This window comes from Onychostruthus taczanowskii, unplaced genomic scaffold (assembly GCF_017590055.1).
Source record: "Onychostruthus taczanowskii isolate IOZ18803 unplaced genomic scaffold, ASM1759005v1 scaffold8, whole genome shotgun sequence".
In the NCBI taxonomy this organism is placed as follows: Eukaryota; Metazoa; Chordata; class Aves; order Passeriformes; family Passeridae; genus Onychostruthus; species Onychostruthus taczanowskii.
Window position 1 is genome coordinate 11,651,130 of NW_024505892.1, and position 25,201 is coordinate 11,676,330.

At 36.3% G+C, this 25,201-nt stretch overlaps 1 protein-coding gene across 3 annotated transcripts in view; it reads right to left on the minus strand.

The window, feature by feature from the left end:
- The window catches only part of SYNE1 (spectrin repeat containing nuclear envelope protein 1), a 289,742-nt gene that overhangs the window by 208,332 nt on the left and 56,209 nt on the right, over positions 1-25,201 (minus strand). For all 3 annotated transcript variants that reach the window (XM_041424009.1, XM_041424008.1, XM_041424007.1), the window contains exons 4-12: positions 22,025-22,120; positions 20,095-20,178; positions 16,757-16,849; positions 14,970-15,148; positions 12,801-12,997; positions 12,530-12,639; positions 4,770-4,877; positions 3,867-4,004; positions 2,532-2,696 (exon numbers count right to left, since the gene is read on the minus strand). In XM_041424009.1, coding sequence (XP_041279943.1) covers positions 2,532-2,696; positions 3,867-4,004; positions 4,770-4,877; positions 12,530-12,639; positions 12,801-12,997; positions 14,970-15,148; positions 16,757-16,849; positions 20,095-20,178; positions 22,025-22,120 — 1,170 coding nt within the window. The remainder of the gene's footprint in view (positions 1-2,531; positions 2,697-3,866; positions 4,005-4,769; positions 4,878-12,529; positions 12,640-12,800; positions 12,998-14,969; positions 15,149-16,756; positions 16,850-20,094; positions 20,179-22,024; positions 22,121-25,201) is intronic.

Genomic DNA, 25,201 nt, shown 5'->3' on the forward strand with positions numbered 1-25,201 from the left:
CTATAGCTCCTTCTCTAAGTACATATTCCATATTTAGTAAACTTTTCACTCTCTCACCATCAAAAGACTTCAGGGTGGCTGTCTCAGTACTGCACGAGCGGCTGCGGAATGTGGTACCCGACCTGTATTCCTGCGATCTGAACTGTACCAGTGAAACCCTTACAGCAGAGCACACTCCAACTGTAACTAAGCAACACCGCTTCCAACGGCTTCCTGGAGATTACATATTGAAATGAATGACTGGCAGCAGTCTTTGAAGAGATGCTGTTAGCAGTAACACGTCAAGTCCCCAGAGAGCGGCTGAGAGGGCACAGAATGGTGGGGGTTTTTCACTGCAGACAGACAGCTGCTAGCACAAGGTGCTCAGAAGCCTGCTGGCAATGAAGATCATACAGAGGTTCCCCCTCTCTCACCTCAGGGAGCAAAATGCAGGCTTCTGTACAGATCCTACATATGCATTTATTCCTATGTGCCAAGGAAGGGCTTCTCCCCAGCTAAATCTCAGTGTTTGCACAGGAGGAATCGGTGGAAATTCTCTGGCTCTGCTCACCAAATGGCCCCACTATCACCATCAACACACCTCAGTTTTCATTGTTTTCTGCTTCAGCCAACACCTTGCTGTGAAGAGAAATGAGCTAGGCTTTCTCAGATGCAGGTGATGTGCTGATTTTACCATGGTGAAAACTCCTGTGACTGACATAGTCTCACACAAAGGAAAGATTTGTAACAAATATCTCACCTACATTTGAGACCTTGCCATACAAGGGATGCAAATGATGCAAAGAAATGCCCCTAACATGCACTCCTAACTGGTGAGTCAAAACAAATCACAGTAGTTCCATCCAACATCAACAGGAAGCTCATGAAAACTTATATACAGCATCCTCATAAAATGAAATCCTGCTCCAGGAAATGACCCTCAACAAGCACAGACATTGCCCTTAATTCCTGGATCTTGGTAGCAATAGCAACTAAAATAAGCATAGGTGCTTGCCTAATTGCATGAGGTTTGTCCAAATAAGCTTGTACATTTTGTACTAACTTCAATTAGGCCATAAGCTATAAAGTTCACTAAAATAACCCATTGTCAGATGAGACAAAGATGAAAAGGACGCAATGATGTCATCTGAACAAATCCAAACAAACAAACAAACTAGAAGGCAGCAAGGAAACAAGGACTGAAAAAAATACATGAATGCATTTCTGGTACTACCCAGCAGCACATTCAGATTCATCAATTCAAATCTGAGCAACAAAACAAACTCCAGGAACAGATATAATTATATATGCTTCTCTTGAAGCTTTTTCCATCCCACTCCAATAGGAAAACTCTCCTGGCACAGATTAACCTAAATCAAAGTTTATTTGTTGGCATGGAAATCCCTCACCACAGTATTTCTGATGCAAATAAAAACAGTTTAGGGCACACTCTTTTGTACTTCTTATGAATGTATCAAAAGGAGGTCTACAATGTTCACATTCTAAAAACAAAAGAGTGTTTGACTTGTTAATTTTTTTTTAAAACAAAAGTTAATGAAATTTAGCATTACAAGAGACAAGACCCTGAAAAAACCCTATTTTCCTTACAGACTTTAACATTGGTTTGTTTTTTTTTTTAATTTAATTAATTACTACTCAAGTTAGAACAGCCACAATTATTTTAACGAAAAGGAATCAGGTGACCATGAAACTTCTCAGCTTTTCATGATATAACATTGCTTTTTGATGGAAAAACCCTATCCATATCCTAAACACAAAAATAACAAATTTACAAAAAAAGTTTTAATATAGTAGTGATAGAGAAGAAAAAAAAGCAATATAAAGCAATACAGCCTCAAGTACTGCCTTTCTCTACACCATCTTTTCCCTTTCATTTACTGGTTCAGTTATATTTTTTCAGCATATTTTTTCACCAACACATTTTTCTCACACATGTTATGCAAATCCACAGAAAAAAACGCACCGTTTTGGTTTTAAATGAGAACTTGGACTCAGCAAAGAACGATGGTACAATTATTTACATTCATCTGGAAAATTTCCTGTTTACCACAGCATGCTATCTGCCATCACAGATGGCTATCATGCTAGCTGTCACCACAACACTACCAAAATTCACTTCATTCTCATTTTCTCCCCCCCATGAATGTCACCTGCACTGACTATCAGCACAGTTAGTGCATTTATTCCCTTTTTCCTGTTTCACCCAATTAGGTCATACTGGCTGAACAATGCACCCGATATTATGAGCTGCCTATGAAATTTTATCACAGAAAAATTAAAATAGTAATACCTGACCTACTTCAGGTAGAAGAAGCAATAACATTTGAAAGCAATTCTGAATATCTGAATATTGGTTGCAAGATACACAGATGCCACAGTTCAAATAAACAAGACAAGACACCAACCTTTAGCCACCACCAGGACAACACAACCCACAGAAAGTAGAAATAATTACTTTTGCAGAGTATGGATCATTTAGAGCTGTGAAAACAATGGAGGGTTACACACAGAATGAATGCACGTCCATCTACCTTGTGTTGTTCAAGCTTCCTGTGTATTGTGTTTGCTGTTTCCTCATGAGCTTGCTGAACAGTTACTTCTTCCCTCAGAGCAGCCTCTGCCCTGTAGAGCCAAGCACCTATGGTACCCAAAGGTGCAGGAAGGGATTTATCAAGGTGTATGTGCCAATCAAGCATCTAGGAAGTAAAAGGAAAAGGACTGAAATTCCTCCCTTGCTAAATAACACAAATAAGTACATTTATAAAAATCATACTTTACATTGTAAAATCAAGCCCCCATCTAACAGAGTATAACAATAGACATAAGTCTAGGTATATTATTCTACATGAGTTTGGAAATTACAGCATTCTCACAGGCAACAAAACCTCTGTAAGAATTTGTTGATTTATGTATTTCCCCTTTCTGAATGGTAATTGAGTTACAGAGTGATCATGAATAAACTGGAACAAATGAGAATCAAAATACCTGGAATTTCATCAGTTAATAGGCACAGAAAAGGGATACAAGACCTTCTTCTGCCAATGTTATTTAATTCATACTCCTGCATAAAATCTTTATATCTCTATTTTGAACATACTTTTTATAGGTAAAGTTCACATGAGTCTCAAAACACTGTGGAGGGGAGAATATAGCAATAAAACACTGTGTCTTATTGGCAGTGCCAGATATAGGAGTGAAAATATAATGAAAATTATGCGAAAACTCCAGAATAATTTTAAATAGATCTTCTGTTAAATACATGACATTAAAAAATATATATAAGCAGTATGGATACACACTAGTAATAATGTTTTAATAACTTTTAATTTGGGTAAAACAGTATAATTTGGTTAGGATTTTTCATTCAGTTGTTCAAAATTCCAATCATGAATATTAACACTAATTTATTACAATTGAAAATAGGTCAAAAAAAGAATTAAAACCTCATTTATTGGTATTCAGTACTACACAAATTTATTTTTTTTTAGTAAATGTTATATTAGAATTTCTCAAATAACTAGCAATTTACATCGGAGCATTGGGTTTGGAAGTTGCATTGTGTATGCTTTTCTTTCTATCAACGTCTTGAACTTGGCTGAGCACTGTTACCACTCTTTCAAGTAAAGGGAAATCTCAAAGTATAGTCTTTTTATTAAAGTTCATATTACATCTTTGAGCAATATTGAAGATGATAGTGCAGTAAATATTCTCAAAACAAACGCAAAATAATTCAGCAGTGCCAGAAATTTGGTCCACTTTTAGGTTCCTAATCCCTAATAAAATCAATAGCAAACAGGTGTTTAAATTATTTTAAATTTCACTCTTCATTTAATAAAAAATATATAGCACAATGATTTTCAACTTACCCTGGAAGTAACTCTCTCCCATGCTTGCTTCACCACAGCTTGATCAAGTGATAATTTACCATCTTTCCTTACTGACTGGGTTGCAAGTTCAAACTGTTTTCTTTTTACCTCATATTGTACTCTGAAATGCTTATACGACTGCACATAGAGAAAACCAAATCAATCACACCAGAGAGTGAAAGAGTTAAATTCTTTAACTTTTATGGAGTACCATACCCTATGGAAATTTTGTACTGATATCAGTCCTAATCTTTCCCAAAGAGGAATAGCACTTAACTTCTATATTTACATGTATATTTTTTATTTATATATAGATAGGAATTTTGTATTTCTCTTCAGCTATCAGATGCACGAACCATATATGAAATTAGATAATAATTGATCAGATAAAATTGTAACTGGATTTAATGCTACTTGGGACAGTGAGACAGTGACATTTAACATTTAGACAGTCAAGTTTCAGGAGAAAATTTAGGCCAAGTTTTGTATTTCTGATTTAGACATTAACCCTTGAGAGAGTGAATGAAAATAAAACTCTAAGTCCTGTCCTCTCCACCTGTCACCTCATCCAGCCTTCACTCATACCTCCTATCTGAGCTAAATCATGCAGGATCTGGAGGGATGGCACAGACACATGCTCTCTTCTAACTAGGACAGTCCTTCTTCACACTGCTGGGACAAGCTCGGTGTTAGGCCAACCATCTGTGCACTGTCCTACGTAGCAAAGCTGGAGCTGGCATCGTAACTCCTCCACCAGTAACAGACAGGACACTTTGTGTTCCTATTCCTTTAAACAACACTGTAGTGACTCTCATATACACAGACCGCACAAAATACTGCAGCAGCTGTTACACATAATGATGACAAAGATTTGTAATTATACGTCATTTCTCTGCTGCTTACCTGATACTTCTCTTGTAAGCTTGTTTCTGCCACCTGTGCTCGGGCTATGTCTCTTTCAAATTGTTCTGCCCACACCTTTAGGTCTCTTAGCACCAGTCTGTCTTCCTTCTACGATGTAGTACAACCACACATTAAAAAACCCATTGCAGCCTTTTAGTAGAGCTGACAGATGTAGTCCAGAAATTAACATCTCTATAGCAAGTCAAGGTTATTAGTTGTAGTGAAAGCAAATGTGCCCAATTCTCTTATAATTTACCTTCTTACAGTCCAACTGAAAAGCATTTTCTCAGTTGAAAAGCATTTTCTCAGTATGAGAGAAGTCACCAACTAGACATGAGTCTTACATGAGTGAAATCATGACAAATGGAGACATTGCAGTGTCAGAGATATTATCAGCAGTTTTCATCTGATGCTAAATTAACACAAAGTGCTTTAAAGATATCTTAACAACTAATTTTAGTCTTCAACAGATTAGCAAAGTTAATTTTCAGTTGAAAAGTTAATTGAGCTGAGACAGGAGAGGATTTTTTAGTCTTTTACCACCATTTTATTATCTGGTCTGCTATTGCTGAAAATAAAAGTTACTGTCTGATTGACTTCAGAGTAATCCTTGACATAAAGCTCCAAATCCAGAAGTTAGCAAAATATTTAGAATATTTTAACATGGAAAATGAAAAGAAAGAAAGAAACCCCAAGTATCTTAAATTTCTTTTCCTTCTATGTCATTTTATGGCTTTGAAGAAAAGCATATTTGTTTTACAGTTTACCACTTCAGTCTGTCATGGCACTGCAGTTTTGTAAGGCTGCAAAGTTTTCTGCAGAATTCAGTAACCTGGCAGTGGACAGAAAAACACTAACAGGAAGTCGCAGGTCTGTGAGCATGTTATAAGCAAAAGTTATCAGGAAATAGAAAGCATTCTGTGCACTGTGTAAGAAGGCTGGTAAAGCAGGATACAAGTGTCCCTCTCAGATTTCCAAACAATGAACCAGATGTGTTGGCTGTTAATCAGAAGCTACTTCATGAAACCAAAGAAGCCTTATTACTGTAAAATTTGTCAGAAACAGAAAAACAACAAATTTGTCTATTACAGAACAAACGCATCTTGCATCTCATCATATAAGCTAATCACCTAAAATGAGTCACACTTCAAGCATTACATGAGAGAAGAAAAACTGGACCATGGGATAAAAAAAAAGAGTAGTCACTGCCTGCGTCTAACAAACAAAGTCCTGTCTTGTAAGAAATGAACCTGACAGGGGAAAGAAGCCAATTCATGGTTCCTTTCCTTGAAAGCTGCCTAAAATATGTAAAATATAATTTCCCCTTAATAATTTTTAAAAGATAAAGCTTTTGCTTTATTTCAGCCAAGAAAAGGACAGGTTCCTCAGATAAGAAAGAAATCTTTGATGTATTTCCACTAATTATTTTACTGAGCCTCTACTCAGAACAGTGGTAGTTGGTTGGACATAATTTGCACAACAGATCTGCAATTATCGCAGTTATCCTGATAGCCAGGTAGCTGCAGTGAGGTTAACATGCTGTTAGAGCAGCTGGGCTGGAACAAAGTTCTCTGCATCTTGTGCTCCTGTCTTCTCACACACAGCAGCTAATACCTGAGAAACAGCAAAGCACAGATATAACACTTCCCTGCTCTAGATACCTGTAATACTGGGCTTTCCTTGGTGTCCCAAGAAGCCAAAACTCCCAGCACTTCCAAAATTTCAAATAATTTAAATGTAGAGAAGGAGAATAAATTTCTATTCTTCTTGTCTGTGTGTGCGAATATAACATCAAGATTCTTTAAGAAAACCAGCAAATTCATGACTACCCCCCTATGAGGAAAATCATAGAATCATTTAGGTTAGAAATGACCTCTAAGATCATCAAATCCAGCTAAGTAGAGTATAAAAAAGAGAGCATCTTAATTCATCCAGCCACAAAGAAAGAACTTTGGTATTAAATTTGCTCTATTCCTAAGATGCTATAACTTTAGTGAGACTATTGAGATCTCTATTAGTATTTAGCTGCCAGCTCCATAAAAGCAATGTTAAACTATACATCTTAGTGGATTGAAAATACTACAGCAATCTTACCAACTGAAAATTTCAGTAAGATGTTACTGAAGTCATGAAGTGTGTCCCAATGCTCTGTATATTCTAATTCACACTATAAAATTCAGTTTCATAAAACACTGTTTTATATTCCTCATATTACTTAAGGTAAGACTTTGACAGAGCATCTATATACTTGCAACTATTCATATAGTAAACTGAGCAAAGCAGGTATTTTGCAAGATTACCTCATCAGTTTAAAAATTTAAATTTAAAACCCATTTTGACCAAATGTTTTTGAAATAGAGTATCTCTGGGATTAAGGATATCTCTATGATATCTGAAGATAACACAGGAACAGCCTCACCTCTCTCAGACCACATATGGTTTCTCTCATACTAAGTTAACAGGCAGCATTTAGCTTTCTGTATTACAGAAAAAAACATTTATTTAGGCAAATTTTGATCATTTTAATTGCAAAAGATGTAGATGCTTCAGCAACCACCTAACTGGACGCTATAAATTACACTGTGTAACAATGCACGATGAATCTTTTATTTATTTATTCATATGTTTTCACAGGTTTCCAGTTCAGCACATCACTTACCACCTGCAAATTAAATTCTGTGGTCCTTGGTTAATACTAAGGCACTTTAAAGTCTCAGTTTGGGTAATCAACAGAAGAGATTCACTTTCTTAGACACCAAGGCACTTGTCATCAACACCCACCAGATTTAATGAGCTATCATTCTTAAAAAAAGACTTTCATTAGTGTCTAGTATTCTTACTCTTAATAAAAAAAAAAATCCAAGTTACAGTCTCACTGATATGTAAACTATTTTCTAAAGTCTGCCCCTTTGAAGCAGCATACAGATCACCAAACAAAAGTTATCTAGAATAAATATAACTATTTGTGCTTTCTCCAGCATGAGGACTATTAATCTCTGATCCATTTATTTGAATTTATCTAAAATCCTGTGGTTCATTCAGTATGCTACTTCCAAGCAGCATTTCTAAATATTAATTTATCCTTACACAATTCCATGAGTGTTCACATATTTGTAGAGATGAACAGAACTGGAGCACTCAGCTGACAAAGAACATCAAAGAAGGTATTTAGAGAGAAGAGTTTATGAGTTCTGATATGAAAATGGAGTACACTTTAAATTTGCAAAGAAAATTTCAGCCCAGAATCAGTATTTTATTAACTGATATGCCAGAGTTAAATTGAAAATTACATAATACAGAATACTGCAGGATTTGAAGAGCTTAAAATATAATGAGAATCTTAATTATGGACTGGAGAAGAAGTATTTTATTTAGTTTCCTAACATGTAATTATAAACAAGGTGTACTGATCAAACTTTCAGGCACAGACACAATAGAATTTTCAAATACTACCTATTAAATGAAAAAAAAGCTTAAGTCTGTTTTTCGGGGACATGGAATCATTGCATTTCATATCTACTGAGAAAATGAGGTCCCTTCAAAAATGTTTATGCATATATTCAACTGATTATGCTGTTCATTTTGAAAACTCTGGCATATATATATATATATATATATATATATATATATAGGTTACTGGATATATATAGGTTACTGAAACACTCCCTGACAGCAGTATCACAGACACGGGGTGAACACTGAGCCAAGCATCACCTTCAGGGATGAACTATTAATGACTGGCTGCAGAAGTAGACTAAATCCCTGGAAAAGCTCAGAAAGCTATTTTTGCAGCTGCTGCTCAGGAAATTCCTCTTACACTGGGGAACTCTGCTGGCATAAAAATGTCAGAGATGACAGGATTATCTTCTGAATTACTTGCTCATCAGAGCACAAGAAGAGAAAGACTTCACATCAGAAATACTTTGAGGGGGTGAGCTTTAAGTACAGCTAAATTTATACCATGATAAGGAAATTGGCAGAGCTTTTACCACTTCAAATCTCCTCTGGCTTAAGAAGTAATGTACTGGGGCTGTGTAAGGCTAAGGATTTATAAAGTCCCATTAAAGGTGCCCAAATTTCCTTGAATGGATTGAGAATATAGGAGCAATTCTGCTATCAGTATAAATCTTTGCTTCAATACATCACTAGTTAGATATACATAATATGAGATTAAGATGAACCCCTGATCCTAGTAATTTTAAAATATTCTATTTTATAAATTTATTTAGAAAAAAAAATCCCAACCAAAAAACCCCCAAGAATGTGGAATCTAGGCAATTAATTGGATCAGATCAAACTATAAACACTACTGACTGACTGCAGTGACACCTGCTATTTATTTCACAATGTATTCTCTTCTGCAGTCTTCAGTTTCACCTCTGAATGCTCACTTCATATATTCTGTGTTTGGCTTCTGAACTTCTCTCAGTCAATACCAGAAAATTAGAAGCATCTAAAAGTCTAGAATGGTTAAAAAAGTATATTTTTAAAAATATCATAATTTAGATGAAAAAGGAGCAGCACATCACACAACTACAGATGAATATTGTCCTTCCAAACCACAAGCCACACACATCATTTACGCAATCATACACTCTACTACCTACTTTATAAATCTAAAGACATACAAAAATATCCATCTAAAATGAGATTAGATGTGTAGAAACATTGAACTATAATCTATTTATTTCATGTTTATATCTATACTTAAGCATAGTCTGACATTTATTATAGGAATGTTGACTTGCTTTTCTATAATATTTCTGTTATTTGCAAAATTAAGTGTTAGGCTGTTGGGGTCAGCTCATATAAGAGAGCAGACCTAGATTCATCATGTTAATGTATTGCTTTTCAGGAAAGATAAACTTAAGGTTAGCAAACTAATGTACATTAACCCCCCCCCCACCCCCCCCCCCCCAAATCTTAAGTCAAATAAGTGCAGGATGAAAAAAGATAACAACTATGAAGGGTCCAATTCAAGCAATTATTCTGAGCATACGCCCTTACCTTAAATTTCATAAAAGAAATGACAAAAGTTGGGATTGCTTGAAGTTCCTAGCAATATGAAACAAATGGGAAAACAAGAAGCAAGGAAAAAAAAAAAGAAAAGAAGCAAAATAAAATAAAGCAAAGCAGGCAGAAAGTCCAGAGAGAACAGTAAGAGCCACACATGTAGGAATACAAGATGTACTTAGAACTATTAGCAAACTCATGTGTCCATATCATATCTAGTGAAGTAGTTTTCATATTAGATCTGATTTCCAGATTGCTAGTCACTACATGATTTATTTTATCTGGAAAAATAATTACTTACCTTAGAGTCACTGTGTTTCTTTGAGATGTGTTGACTACACAAGTTCATACATGTTTATAGCTGGTTCATGCGTGAGAGATTAGATCCCTTTTAATTCTGAAAATGCACACACAAATAGCTGTTCCCTCTGACCACAAATAAGGGATAAGTTTCAATCATTACTCCACTTCTTTCAATACAAATTCTTTATAAACTGAGCACTGAATCAGCAGGGAAGATGAACAGGAGTTTGTGTGGACAACACATCTTGAGGAAACACAATGACAGGTGAATTGGCTGGAGGGTGGGGGAAGAAGGTTAGAAATCTCCTCTTGCCCTCCTTCTCCCTGCCAAAATCCACCCAGACACGGTCCAGTCTGAAGTAGGGTCCTTCTAACTACATGTAGGCATCTGCAACTAGGATAGTCCTTTTTCAGTTCTTCAGGCAAGGTAGATAAAACCAGTTGGATCTAGCATCTAACGTCCAACTTATTATAAGGCAGGCACTTAACACGTCAGGAAAAATATATTCTTAAACAAGACGTTAGGATTAGTCCAAGAGTTCAGGGGACAAGAGTCTTGCAAAGTTATCTCTTCAAGGTACCTGGATTGTATGATAAATATTTCTGTAGGCTATACTTCAGCAGGAAGACAGAGAGGCTAAAAATAGGGGGTTATACTGGTCACAAAAACAAAAAGCTTTTTAATCAACTGCCAACAATGTTTTATAGATCATTACCTAAGGGATGGATTAATCTGACTCTGTTTTATCTCTGTTGAAATGCTCTGCAACACAGGCTTCCAGAAGATTGTTTCTTTAAGACCCTGTCTTAAAAAAGATATAATCTGGGAAAGTGTTTATCTTTTGCTGACTACAGGTGGAATGTTGTAAGATTTTACAGGTGGATTTTAAAGGTGGATCCTGTTCTAAGTAACAAAACTAACCAAATAATTTAAAGATGGACATGGTCCCTCCAGTAAAAAGGAATACATAATTCTTCCTCCAAGAAACAAAAATGATGGTATTAGAAATTTAGTGCAATGTCAAACTCTTACTCTCTTCTCAAAGTCTGGAAGTTACTGGTTTTTCTGCAGCATGACATGCAAGGGGTCAGCACTTCCACCAAAATTTATGTGGATTGCTATTGGAATATCTAAAAGAGGAAGTGGTTCTGAGATCAGCACGTTAGCATGTCAAATTGAATTGTGTTATTCTGCTTCCTAGTAATTTATGTAGAATTATGGATGCAGCTCATTATTTTCCCTTCCATAACTCGTGTGCTGTGGGTACAGCCAGAAACAGGCAGAGCATGGAATGGCTCAATCCTGCATTCTCCTGCATCATCTCTGCATAAAGCTCAGGGGAAGGTGGTGAGGTTGTTCCTCAAAACCCAATCCTAGCACAGCAGAAGGCCTGGCCAAGGCTGTTGGCAGCAGAAGCTGCCCTGTGTGCCATGCTATGAGGATGGCAGGACTACCTCAGCCTGAACAAGGCTTCAGTGCTCACTCAGTCCCTTCATCAGCCCCATTGCTTAGTGGGATGCTGAGACACTTGGGTCTCATCCCACTAAGGCTGAGACAAGTATGTACCCAGAGTAATGTTGCAGGAAGGAAAATAATAAGTTCCAGTGCTCAGGCACTGGAATCAAACAGCAAAGCTACGGCTACCTTAGCCTCACACACAGACTCCTTTCAAAGCTCTTTTCTACCTCTGTAGGGAATGCAGAGAAACAAAGATAAAAAATTGCTTCTTCTTTCTCTCTTGCTGGGCCTGAGCAGATTGTCTCAGCAGTGCTTCCCGTGTTTGCCACGAAGAAAGCAAATCAGCACTAGGAAGTGAGTCATGGTAACTTGGCGTTGCTGAGCACAGCATTCCAGTGCAAAGCCAATGCACTAGAGCCTACACAAAACCAATTCCAATGAAAAAACACGATTGAAAACAATTCCTTACAGCAAAGAGTTAAATTTCAGCGTGAAATAGAAAGGAAGCTCTGCCAAAATTGTAAATGCCTCTCAAGCACAAAAGCCCAAAGCCTGTACCTAAGCAATATCTTGGACCATTCTTGTTCCTATCCAGAACCCAGTGTAATAGAAATATAAATGACACATTCCTTCAGGTAACAAATTATTACAATATCATTGGTGTTATGCTTAAAAACCTGTTAAGGAACTTTAGGATCCATTGGTTTGCTATTATTTACAATAACTGTTAGTGCTATTTTTTGCTCCTGCTACTCCTGAAAAGAGGAAACTATCTGCAAGATCACCATATTATTTTCTCCACCTACTGAACATCTGCAAGATTTGTTCCTTTATTCTTGGCTAATCTTTCCCACTTTTCTTAGTGTGCTTGTCACTTGAACTGTTCATCAAAAGGAAATATAATAAACCAAAAGAAAGCTATAAAATGTATTTATAAAGCTCTCCATTATAATCTGCTTTTTATAGTTATGCAAGAGAAACTTACATCATTCTCTGGCACATCAGTCACTGTATGATGGGGATCAGGATAGTACTTCAAAAACTGGGCTACATAGGTCATGACAGACTTTTCATCTGGCTTTTCAACATCCACATCTAGACAAATAAAAGCATGGAAAAAGAAATTTTTAGCTGAATGGCATAAAATGCTGGTTAAATATCTAACCACTATGAATTAGCACATCTGGCTTAAGACATGCCAAGTAGTTAAAACTTTTTCAAGTTGAAAAATGCTTTTTCAACTAAGTATTAGGTACCTTCTGGGTCAAGGAGCCTTGGGATTCCTAGTTCTGCTTCTGCAATTGAGAAGGCTTCTTCCAGGTTTTCTCTATTTGACCTTCCCCTCACTTTCTCCATGTCCACTAAATCTGGGCGGATAGCATGAATAACAGAATGAAATGCAACACCACTCCTCCAACTTTGTCCAAAATCTTTGATTTCAATTCCAACTTGCCTAAAAAATATGAAGAGGAAAGAAGTTACTAACAACATCAGGACTACATGAAACAGGGAGAGACATGAATGCTCCCCCAGGGGTTACCCATCATTAAACCTAAACCACTTGTTCCTGTAGTGCCCAGTTAAGTCAACTGCAGCTCCATCTACCCACTGCATACATTCATTTCTGCCTATGAAGCTCCAAGTGTTTTTTATCATATACACAATGTATTTGTCTCCAGTGGGCTTGCTAATGCCAACAAGCCACAAAGCAACAAGCACTGGAGTGCCCAAAATTCTCAAAGTTGTTATATGACACACACAGAGTCTGTGGATGTCCACACTTCCAATCACTATTATCTCCCTCCCTATAAATCTCACTCCATTAAAACTGCTGCAGTTCAAATTGCTACATCAGCATCATACAAATAAAATTCAAACAATCCTGCACTAATCTGTTATTTTTTAAAATGATAGCATGAACAGCGGCATCACTGCTGTATAGGGGACACTACAACACTCAAATTTCTCTATGTTCCTATCAAAAGCATGCATGAGACATAACTTCATATATTTAGAATACTTAATAAAACACTTTACTTAAAATAAACACAAATGATCCAGAAATAGCAATATACAATAAAAAAATAATCAGAACTGAATCACACTTCTGAATCACTGTTTCTTTTACCAGTAGTTCTGAAAGGTATGGTGATCCACAGACAACAAGACGGTTTTTAACTTGGTCTGAGCAAGCAAGCATCCTTTCAGGACGCAAAGACACTAAGGTAGTCTTGCCATTGGGAGGTTCAAGCAACAGTAACTGAGTAAAGCTTCATTCAAATCTCACTGTGATCACTGACACACTTTCACTGACTTTAAGGAAGCAGCCCTTGCAAACAGTGTGAAGCAGGCCAAGGTGAAGTGTACCACTAGACATCACTCAGCTTCTTTTGGCATATTTTATCAGCTCTTTCCAATAAAACTGACAGCTCAATTTATGAACCTATTTTCATTTTCTTCGTTTGCATGTCTGGAAATAGAAGGCGATCACTTTCCATTGCCGGTGTCTTACCAACAGTGCAAAGGAAGAAATTCAAATTAGACAGCACTGCACTATAAATTACTGTATTCTACCTCTGCATAAGTCTGAGTCTTTGCAATTACATTTATTTTCTCTGAGACACCATCCAATAACTGGCCATTTCCCCTCTATAATTTGCACAACTGATGTCTTCAAATAGCAGTGATTCTTTAATTTGAGCAAATAAATCCATGTTATTTTACATCTCTGATTTTCTTATTGCGGAAGCTATCAAACTACTACAAATTTGATATAATTTATGAGGGGGCTAATGCCTTTTTGAAAGCTGAAACAGTGGGCATGGGATCATACAGAATAAAGGAAAAAATTCTTAAGTTAACTAGACATAGCAAGAAATAACTCCAAAAGAACTCGGATTAAGAAAAATGAAGATTCAGGGCTATTTGTGTAATAATATTTCCATTGTATCAAAAAGCTGCAGAGGGATATACATAACTTTTCATCACTTTCCTTTCAACAGCAAGAGCCAGAATTTAATTTTCCTACAAGCTTTCACTGAGGAATGCTTATTCAGTGTGGTACTGGCAGTGTCACATCAAGTGTTTTGGCAGCAGGACTAATGCACTGTCATTCAGACATCTAATTCCCCTTCCAGCTCCCCATTCTGTCAGAGACAATCCCATTCATTAGTATGAAATTATAAAATATTATTGCATGCAAAATTAATATAAATAATTACTTATTACTTAATTTTCTGTATGGTGGTAACATTTAGCAGCCTCAGTTACCAAAAAGAATGTGTTTAGGAGCTCTATAATTATATACAGAGGAAGGTACTATATAAATAAAGAGCAAAAGGATGATCCCTGACTGAGAGAGCTTAGAATGTGAGCAAAAAGCTTTCACTTAAAATATAAAATCAGTTCATCTCTGGTTTACTTACTTTGCTGCTGTGTACTGTAACCATTTTAACAAAGCCTTCCTGGCACTTCCTTGGACCTTGGTTACCACCTTCCGTTTGCTTGGGGGACTTGCAGTTTCTGAACTGACAACACTTTCCACAGAAGAAGCACTGCTAGACAAGGGCTGCAGCTGTGGGAGGTTGCTTGTAAGCTCTTCAATCTGCAGGGAAAAAAATGTTAATGAACTCTTTTTAGATAACCTTCTTGATTCACACCAGTTTCTTTAATAATTTCTCAATACACTGTCTAAGTAAAGTTGGGCAGAAGCTATAATTAACTGCGTTTTACTTAAGCATACATTACAGGAGCTTCAGAAACACCAATGCATGTGCACAGAAGATGGTCCTAAATTCAAAAGCACAAGGCATCTAACAATTATTGACTTCACACCCTACAGCTAGAAAAATATGCAAGTGTGTCATGTTATCTATTATAGCATATTATCACCAAAATAGGAAGCAATACCTTGCTTGTAGTTTCAGTTTAGATTATAAAACAATCCACTCATGTCAGAGGAGTGTCATTCAATTAAAGAACGGCAGTGACCTCAATTATCTCACCTGATAGTTTTTTACTTCCTGTTGTACTGTTGTGGCTTAAATTCAATTGTACACAAAGGTACTTAGAGGTACCTTGTGACGAAATAGTGAATGTACAGCAGGCAAAATGCATTAAAAGTGCTTGCTGAGTGTAGGATGGCAATTATGCCTTTCTTCAAATGAAAATCTTTATTAACTTCTAGAAAATTAATTTCACTAACAATTTGGTTCTTTAACATGACAAAGCTATACCCAGAGGAAGTTGCAGGATTTTTTTATGCTGTCCTCTTAAAATCCAAAGTTGCCACATTGCAGAATGAGTCTGCTAGAATGAGAACCACAGTTCTTATGGGTTCCTGCTTTCAGTCATGTTAAAATTATGTATCTGCCTGTGACAACTAAAGGAAAGGTCAAAAAATGACAAAAATGATGCAGAGAACTAGAGTCTCAGTAAGCCTGAGAAACATGATCTTCTCTCTTCATTTCAATGAGCTATAAATTAAAATGTTAATGTCATTCTGACTAACTTTTACTCTGATGAACTCAACTACTCAGGTGTCACAATGGCTGGTGTTGAGGAGAACAGCATCCCTGAGATATCACAAGGTAGCCAAAGAACCCCATAAAGAAGAGCAATAAAATTAGTTGTTATTTTAAGTGTTGAACAGTGACTCACTTTGTTAACCCATATGGACAGGATTTAGAAGCCAGTTTTACCTCCCACCTAACTTCAACAGAATGCAAGTGATTTCTCCTCTACAAATTCAACCCTCTCTCAATCTACGTGACTCACAGCTAAATTTCATCTTTGCAAAACCTGCATCTGTCAGTGAAATCACCGTGTTTACATGTATGGTCTGAGAATAATTACTGACTGACATCCAGTGCACTGGAATTAGATGCTCAGTGCAGTCACCACTGAGGTTGCTAAAGATACTTGTAACAAGAATACACAATGCTATTACTTTCCTCTTTTGCTATGTTGTATTCCCTAGAGAAAGCAGAAGGATATGTTTCAGCGATGAAGGAACTCATCTACTCCACAGACAAATATGTAATTTTACGCAATGTGAGGCACCATCAACTGTTGCTTTATTCAGGATCAGATCCTCAGCAAATGACAAAGTGACTTAACTACAGTGAAAGACTGGAACTATACCAGTTCATATAAAGTGATGATCTGAACAATTGTTTGAGCAAGCGACTCTGAAGTATAAGAAATGTAGTACCTGAAAATACAAAATTATGGTCCACACCAAGCCAAGCACAATAGAAGGCCTGCCGTCAGCAATATCAGTTGAGTTTATGTTGACAAGCTTAATCTATATAGAAAAGAAAATGTGTTACTATCACACACAAAATATAGCAATTAAGAAATGCATTTCAAATAGGTTCTATATTTGAAATGTATTTCTGCAATCAAACAAGATTCTCAATTTAAAAACCCAAAATATTGAATAGTGCATTTTCACATTTAGGCAATTATAATTTCACATTTAGAAAGGTTTTGGAAATGATGGAAAACTTTTAAAACCAATCCATGCTATTATTTGTAGAAAAAATAATTTCAAGCAGAAAGAAAAATAAAAATTAGATAGAAATGCTGTACAAACCGGAGATCCTCTGTATACGGACTGGCGTGAAAAGCAAAAGGAAAAATATGACACAAAAACAAATTTTAAATAATTAATTATTAGGTAGATGCATTGATCCATTTTTTTAATGCAAATAAGGCACATTTTTGACAATAAAATTTTATCAGGAGAACAAATTAAATACTCGGCAACAGATTTTAAATTATGCAGGGGTTTATTGACAAAGTTCTGAACCATGCGTAATGAAAAGAGAAAAGTGGGTTTAAAAATAAAAATGCAAAAAGGAAAGGGGTGGAAAAAGCATAAAGAAAGAAAAGGGAAAAAAGAATGCTAGGGTTCTCCTGCAAGAGCATTTTATTGTAAAGGATATCACAACCACTGATTAAGGCCCCTTTGTGAGACAAGCCTAACAATAGCTCTTTTAAAAATAGGATGGGAAAAAATTAGTTGTCCAAGGTCAAATTAAGTTTTTCAACAGAAATGGGAACAGATTTCATGACTATTAACTCTCAACTGCTAATCTACAGTCTGAATAAAATATCACCCTAAAATAGATTTGTAAGATAGAAGGAAATAAAGAGGGGAATGTATGATAAAGAAAAAAACATGTAGATAATGCTCTAGGAAATTAGATAAAACAAATAGTATTGAAAAGTTAGCAACTATGTTAGTACTTATTTCCTCATCAAAATTAAGAGTCAGACACCAATCATGATAAAAATATGAATGACTGCCAAGTATCCATCTACTACAAGCTTCTCAAGGACAAAGGTTGTGGATAAACCTTGGTGAACAGTCTAAAGAAAAGATGGAGAATGACTTCGAGCAACCTCATTTGTCTCTCCAAAACAGAGAAAAAACTGCATTTCTCTGAATAAGCAGCTGGAAATCCACTAGATAATGTCAAGTGCAAATAAAATGTTGTCCAGACCTCTAAGATTTTTTTCCAAATTAAGTCTCCACAGGCTGCTTTGGAAGAGGCAGAGCAGAAGTCCCCATAGTTCACATTTTTAATCCTCTCCACCAAGAAATCAACAAAGCTCTAGGAAAATTGGCATTACTAGTTCCTCCACCAGTCAATAAGGAAAATTTTCTATTCCCTGTCTTAAAAAAAAATATACCTCATTCTCTCAGCTGGACCAATTCCAAGAAAAGTTTTTTTTTCTAGAAAGTGAGGTTATTTTAGTATCTATTACAAATCAAAAGACTTACAGGGACTCAGCTAAAGCTTCTGATTAGGCTACTGTTCACAGAAGCACAACCTATCTAGTCTGGTTATTGAGTTACTTTTATTTTATACACCATTAAGATGGATCTAGAACTAAAAATAAACTTTCCAGGGCCACAAGAAAACCAATTTTGTCCAGAACAGTATCTGTTAATTGAGAGATGCAGTTCGTAGTGTAACAGGAGTATTAGCAAAAGTCTCTTTGGACAGTGAAAACAGGAAGTTGATTTAAAGTCTAATAAGGTTTATTTATGGGAAAGCCCACAGAGGAAGGACATCCTGTCTGTGTTTGTTGCCCTTTGAGTACAGCCCAGGGATAACATTCAGCTGCTGAAGGGGCATTTGCTGTTTGAACAGCATCCCCAGCTCCTCTGGAAGGAGAAGGTTGACAGGTTGGATAGAGGCATCCTTTAGGTTGGATTCAGTTTATGGAAGTCTGCTATCGACAACCCAGGTACACCTGCAAATTTCCAACTCCCTCTAGGAGAAAATCTGGGACATTAATGCAATTACTAAGACAAGTGCAGAGAAAAATCCTGAGATACCAGAAGGAAAACCACAGAGCTCCGGCAATCTCTCCTGATCCTTGGCAGGGCCAGTTTTCCAGCTGCACTGCTATGGTATTTGTGGGATCCAAGCAGGGTCACCCACCATGCTGTGACATGGAAGCTGAGGAAATGTGGATGTTTTGCTCTTCACCCCAGCCTTGCCTTATGCTGTGTATTAACAAACTATACCTCCTCAAATAGGTAGATTGTGAGCTAAAGTGGACTTTTGCTTCAGAAATATATTCTCCTTTATTTTGGTTATACATTTTCAATTTTAAAAAGTTCTCTTTCCAATTTATTTTTACGGGCATCTGCTAAGATTGTTTCCCATATAACATAACTGTAATTAGGTCTAGATGTCACAGAGTCAAAAAGAGGGAAAGATTGCCAAAATCAAACAAATCCCAGTGAACAGTATTGTGGAGATTTAAAATTCATCAGGTGTAACATCTGCATTGACAATCACTGAAGTAAATGCAGAAATTAGGGGACAGAACACCTACAATCCAATGAAAAAATCCAGATCTGAGTCATTAAAGTACACAGATAAGTCAGGAAAAAGGGTAGAATATGTATGATATGATATTCATAGCTGGATGAAAATTAGTTTTTGAATTTTCTTCTTTTGTTAAATTTAAAAATTATTATTTTTTATTTTCTAAAACAGCCACAGCCCTGACTGTAACAGAAAAAAATCCAGCAATTAGTCTGAAGTCCTGGCAAGCAAATAAGGGGTCATAATGCCCTAAATGTTCATATCTGTAATTTCAGGGAATAGATTTTTGCATGTAAAAGCAAGTGAAAACCAGAAACATTTTTTTTTAAATTATAAATGAGTGTCTCTCCTGAACTAAAGTTTATTATTTGCTGAGAACAGCAGGAGGGAAGTAGAGATCATGAGGAGTCAATAAGCACATTAAAAAAAAAAAAAAAATAAAATCCTCCAAGGTGATCCATTATTAATTTAAAAAACAAACAAACAAAAAAGACAAGTTTTACCCTATGCATTGCCACATATTAGTGTTGGACCTTACAATTTTTACTTTACAGTGGCTTTTAGACATTGTGTAGAAACTGAGGACTGCATACACAGCTCAGATTTTGCAGACTAAAAACAGGTAGGTAGATACAAATCACATCCTTACGGAGACAAAGAAAAAAAAGGTAAAACCAGGGCTAAGTGCTACCATACCTACCCGTCTACCTTCCAGAAACTTGAGAGCTGTGCCAATGTTGGCAACCCAGTGAATTCGCTTCAGCTGACGTCCCTGCTCACAAGGCTTAAAGAGAAAGAACAGATTAAGCTTCAATTAGATTCATGCCAGTTCGCTTCAAAAACTGAATTTCCAGGTTTATTCTCAATGTCTATGTAAAAATGCTGCTTGGAACAGTGAAATTGTTGAATTGTACCTTTGCATATACAGGGAGGACTGACAGACACAGGGGACACAAGTGTGATAATTCCATTATTAAAAAGTTACATATGTCTTAATCTCAGGATGCCAAATTGTTGGCTTCAGTCCTTAAACATCATTACATCAGAGAAATTTTTTCTAATGTAAAATAACTACTATTTTTGTACACATGCAAACACACACTTATATGTGTTTATCTATATATATGCATTTGAGAGAAGACAAAATTCTCTCAGTGAAATATTTTTGCCTGTAATGTATACTTCAAAGTGGTTGTTACTTTTAAAATCAGTCTTCAATGAAGACATTTTACCTAAGAATTTTCACCCCATGACTCTAGTTCCTCATTGGCAATTAAAACCCCTAAATTCCCATTGAACAATGAATTGCACTGAACTAAAGACATGTAGGCTAAAAAAAAAAAATTTTCAACTTCAATCAAGAACATATGCTAGACATATATATCCTACTATATGTATATAATATATATAGTATAAATATGTATAGTAAATATATAAATATATATACAGTATCTATAATAAATATATGTACTGTATATAATAAGTATATATATTTTAATATATTTATTATATATATTATATATATTATATATATATTTATTATATATACTACAGGATATCACATGCTCGTATACAAAACCTTTAAGTTCACCAGACACTATTCTAGTTTTGGAATATCTCTTGTCTTTCCCTAATTAATATAGGCAGAATACAATCCAGTGAATTTCACTGCAACAGGTGCCATCACTAAAATTATTTTCCTCCTTTACTACTTCTGGATTACCACAAGAGGGAGGCTTTCAGTCTCAGACTAACAGAAACTGGAAGGGATATATTTCAGTGGAGCAGACACACACTGGAAAGTACAGCTTTATCCCATTTCACAGTAAAATCACTTTTGCAGTTTGATTTGCTGCCTAATGTTGGGGTTCACCTGCAATCAAAACAGAGGTGAAATATGAAAATGAGAGCAAACAGCTTGTATGTGAAGGAGTCTGTAACAGCTGAGCCCTGGAGCCAGCTGAGTGACAGACTGCACTGCTCCCTCAGATGCTGCCACCTGATCTGCCAGCTGGTTTGCAGAAAGTCTGAGCCCTTAGCCTAAAATCCTTTCATTTTTTTCCTCCATGCACAAAACTAGCCTGCCTCCCAAAAGACAGCCTATTTGCTATGTGCACACCATCCCCTCTTTGCATAACTTGGCTGTGAAAAAGCCATTTGGCATCATTTAAGGCTCTTTACAGTAGCAGTGCAACTGTCAAGGCAAATGGATATAAGCCCCCATGAAATTTCAGGAGCTTGAATGAGGTTTTTTTGAGACAAAGCCATAAATTTAACAGGAAAATTCTCTCTTTTTTCCAAGATGCAGAGAAGTGACTTGCAGTTTAAACCCTGATTGTGTCAGAGCAGCAAAACCCAGATGAACTGCAAAGACTAATAAAATAAGAAATTTTTAGGAGCTACATGGCAAAATTAATAAAAAATGCACACAATCAAGCATGCCTGCAATAATCTGTAATGATGCTCTGTAATCAGATAATCCACTCAGTGAAAAACTTATTTTCTTATGAAGGAGTAATTTTTTTTACAGTAGGGAAATACAGAAACTTATTAGAAAATTGTGTCCCACAGAAGTTATGCAACAATTTTATATAAAGAAGAAAAAAGTTCTTGTAGAAGGAAGAACTTACCAGTTTCTGCCCTGAAAGAACCTCCAAAAGGGCAATTAGCATTACCCCATCCTTGATATCTTCAAACAGGTCATTCACCAGCATGGGAGGATTGCGCTGAAAAGTGAGAAGGCTTCAGATATCATAAAGGCTCACCAGTATTACCTCCCAATTCCATTCCTCTTGAACAGAAAGAGAAAGAATACAAAGTGGCTGGTGCCCTTCTTTGTATTTTATAATTTTTAATGTCAACATATTCTTTAACCACTGCTTTGCCATCACATTGTTTACTTAACATTTCTGGCACAGGACTGTAAAATTTTGTGGATTTCTGCAACTGATGATACAAAGGAAAAACCTCCTGGCCCCTGCAACAAACAGAGAAACACAGAGAACCAACAGCTGCCTCTGTTCTACAAAATACACACAACTTACAGATGTACTATTATAGTCACATTTCAGTCCATCAGATTACTTTCCCTCGTGTTAAGTATTTCACAGAAATTTCACTCTCTCAGTCCAAGCAATAGGAGGAGCTGTATGAAGGGAAAATCCCTAGAGTAGCATAGCAGGTTGAGACAACAGCTGACAGTTGTTACACTGAGCTGCTGTATTTTCTCTCCTCTCCTCCAGCCTTGCAGCCTTTGGGTGCTGTCAGCACTGTGTCAGCTCCTACTCAAGACAAATTGTTTACCAAATGTCTTTATCTTCACAAGAAAAACAACGACAATACTCAAAAATATGTAAAGAGATGATATTTTAAAAATTTAAAATAACAAGGTCACATAATAAAACTCTGTATTCTTAAATGCACACCAGTTTGTGGAATTATGGCTCTCAGCTGGTCAGTAGTTTAATGATCATAAAATGTCTCCCAGAAACAAAAAGTTTAAACCTGGTCCAGCCGACAAATAGAACAGGCACCCTGCAACTTCCACCAGCTTGTGAGAATACATATACCTTATCACCATCATGATGATGATAATAATGATGATGATGATAAAAATAATTATAATAAAATGAATACCTGTTCATTCACTAAAATTATAATGAGAATATCAAATTCTTCCAACTACTTTAGGTTTAATAATTTATATTTGGGATACTTGTTAAAAGAAGTGCTTGCGCAACAAATTATCTGTTACTTTTTTGTGTAGAAATAGAGATTCAAAAAAACGAATCCAACAAATGAAACATTGCTTTTGAAAAGATAAAACTGCAGTAACAAATTAGGAGAGAGAAAAAGATTCCAGCTCCATAAATCAAAAAAATTGTTCAGCTTGGATAAAATAGTATTTCAATAAAACATAACTTTGGCATAAAGTGAAAAAAGAACTCCTCTGCTGGAAGCAGACTTCATCTCAAATTTGACATGCTCTAATAGTCACACTAATAGAAGAGTCTATATTTCCATGTATATAAAATAAAGTAGCACTACAACTCATTATGAGGGTATATATAGTCATAATTCTTTTTGTTTTCCTAGCAAAGCAATAGATAATGTTCCTCCTTGGATCATGTTCTTCCTTAACACCAAAGGAATCAATGAAGCAAGTGGGTCACTGAAGATTAATTTGTCCCAGTCTTGCATCACAGGCAGTTGATACAAATGCAATTAATTTTCCTCACCTTCTATGTTATAATTTCCTGTATAATTTTGGAGCAGCTTTGGTTTTATCAGTATTGCCACATGACAAAACACTGAAGAATTATGTGCTAAAATAATTCAGCCATAAAGACAAGAGGATTACAACAGCTGCCATCCTAATCCAACAGGAGGTGAAGGCCTGAAAAAACCATCTATCCGAATGCCCCAGTAGTGAGGTTTGTCTCTTGAAATTGACTCTACAGCAATGAAGAGAGATGGGTTTCTTATAGTGGGTAATTGATACATTGAGATTGAAGGGTAAATCAGATTAACAGTACCCTGTGATTCTGGTGCCCATAATGTGCTTGCTAGACAACCTTTTTGAGCATAACACAGCTCCCTTCTCCCTTGTGTGCTTTGGTTTCCTTACTCACAAATCGAAGTAGAGGTCAGAATTTGTCTCATCCCAACATGAAGCCAAAAGTCATCTGGAGTTCATCTGCAAAGCAAGTCTGGGAAGCACTTCAGTTTTCCCCAGTGTACAGCTTCACTGTGTAGTTAAAACCTCTGATTATCCAAGCCAAGCTCTTGCTCTGAACCACCAGAGTGGTGGTATTGACAGAATACCACCACAGTGATGGTATTCAGTGGCATTGACAGAAGCTACAAAAACTAGATTTACACCCCAACTGAGGCTTGGTACTATGGTAAGGCAGTGAAAGCATCCCAAGCAAATTAATATCTGCAGAACTTTCTACTTGAATCAAACACTGGTTTGGGAAAAATCAGGTGTACAGACAGCACTGAATAAGATGAAAAGCTGAAAATAAACCATCAAGCACCAAAGTTGGTAAGAGCTTCTGCTCTGAATCACAATTGTCCTAAACTCAGCAAGCTGAAATACACTTTTTGTTGCTGGAAGGTGGCATAATTTTAAACACTGCCAGTGTTTAGCAGCATACACCATGGATCTTACACCAATAAAACTGGATCTTTACAGCAATAAAACTGGAACAGAAGGCACATACAATACCTCTGTCATAAGATGCCCTGTATAAGACCCCTCCAGTATGGAAATCTAGTTAATTATATAGACTGCCAGAAGTGTTCTCAGTAATGCACTATATGACATAATGCTTTACACTGCCCTGAAAATGTTAACACCTAATTACAAGGAGGTTACACTCTCATCTTGTTTCATAAATCACCATCTTTTTTTAACTATTCTACTTTGGGCACATAAGCATGGAATTTAGATGATGATGATGATGATGATTATTATTTCAGTTACTCTCAGAAATATGGAATGAGTTACATTTCTAGTGGCATATATAGAAAAATAGATTCCTCTTTTACACAAGCATAGATACCAATCTTATTCCCTGTGTTGCTACACACACTAGCTGATATTGAGAAGTTCACATGTGCTTATTTATTCTATATGGACCATTGCACAGCATGGCTTAAGCTACTTAAATGTCTTCTAGTAGATGCTCCAATGATATTAACACATCTTCTGATGGAATGGGCAAACACCTACTCCTTGGCTGCATATACAATGTCACATGAAGTGAAAGATGAAGGTAAACACTGATTACTCTTTAGCCTCC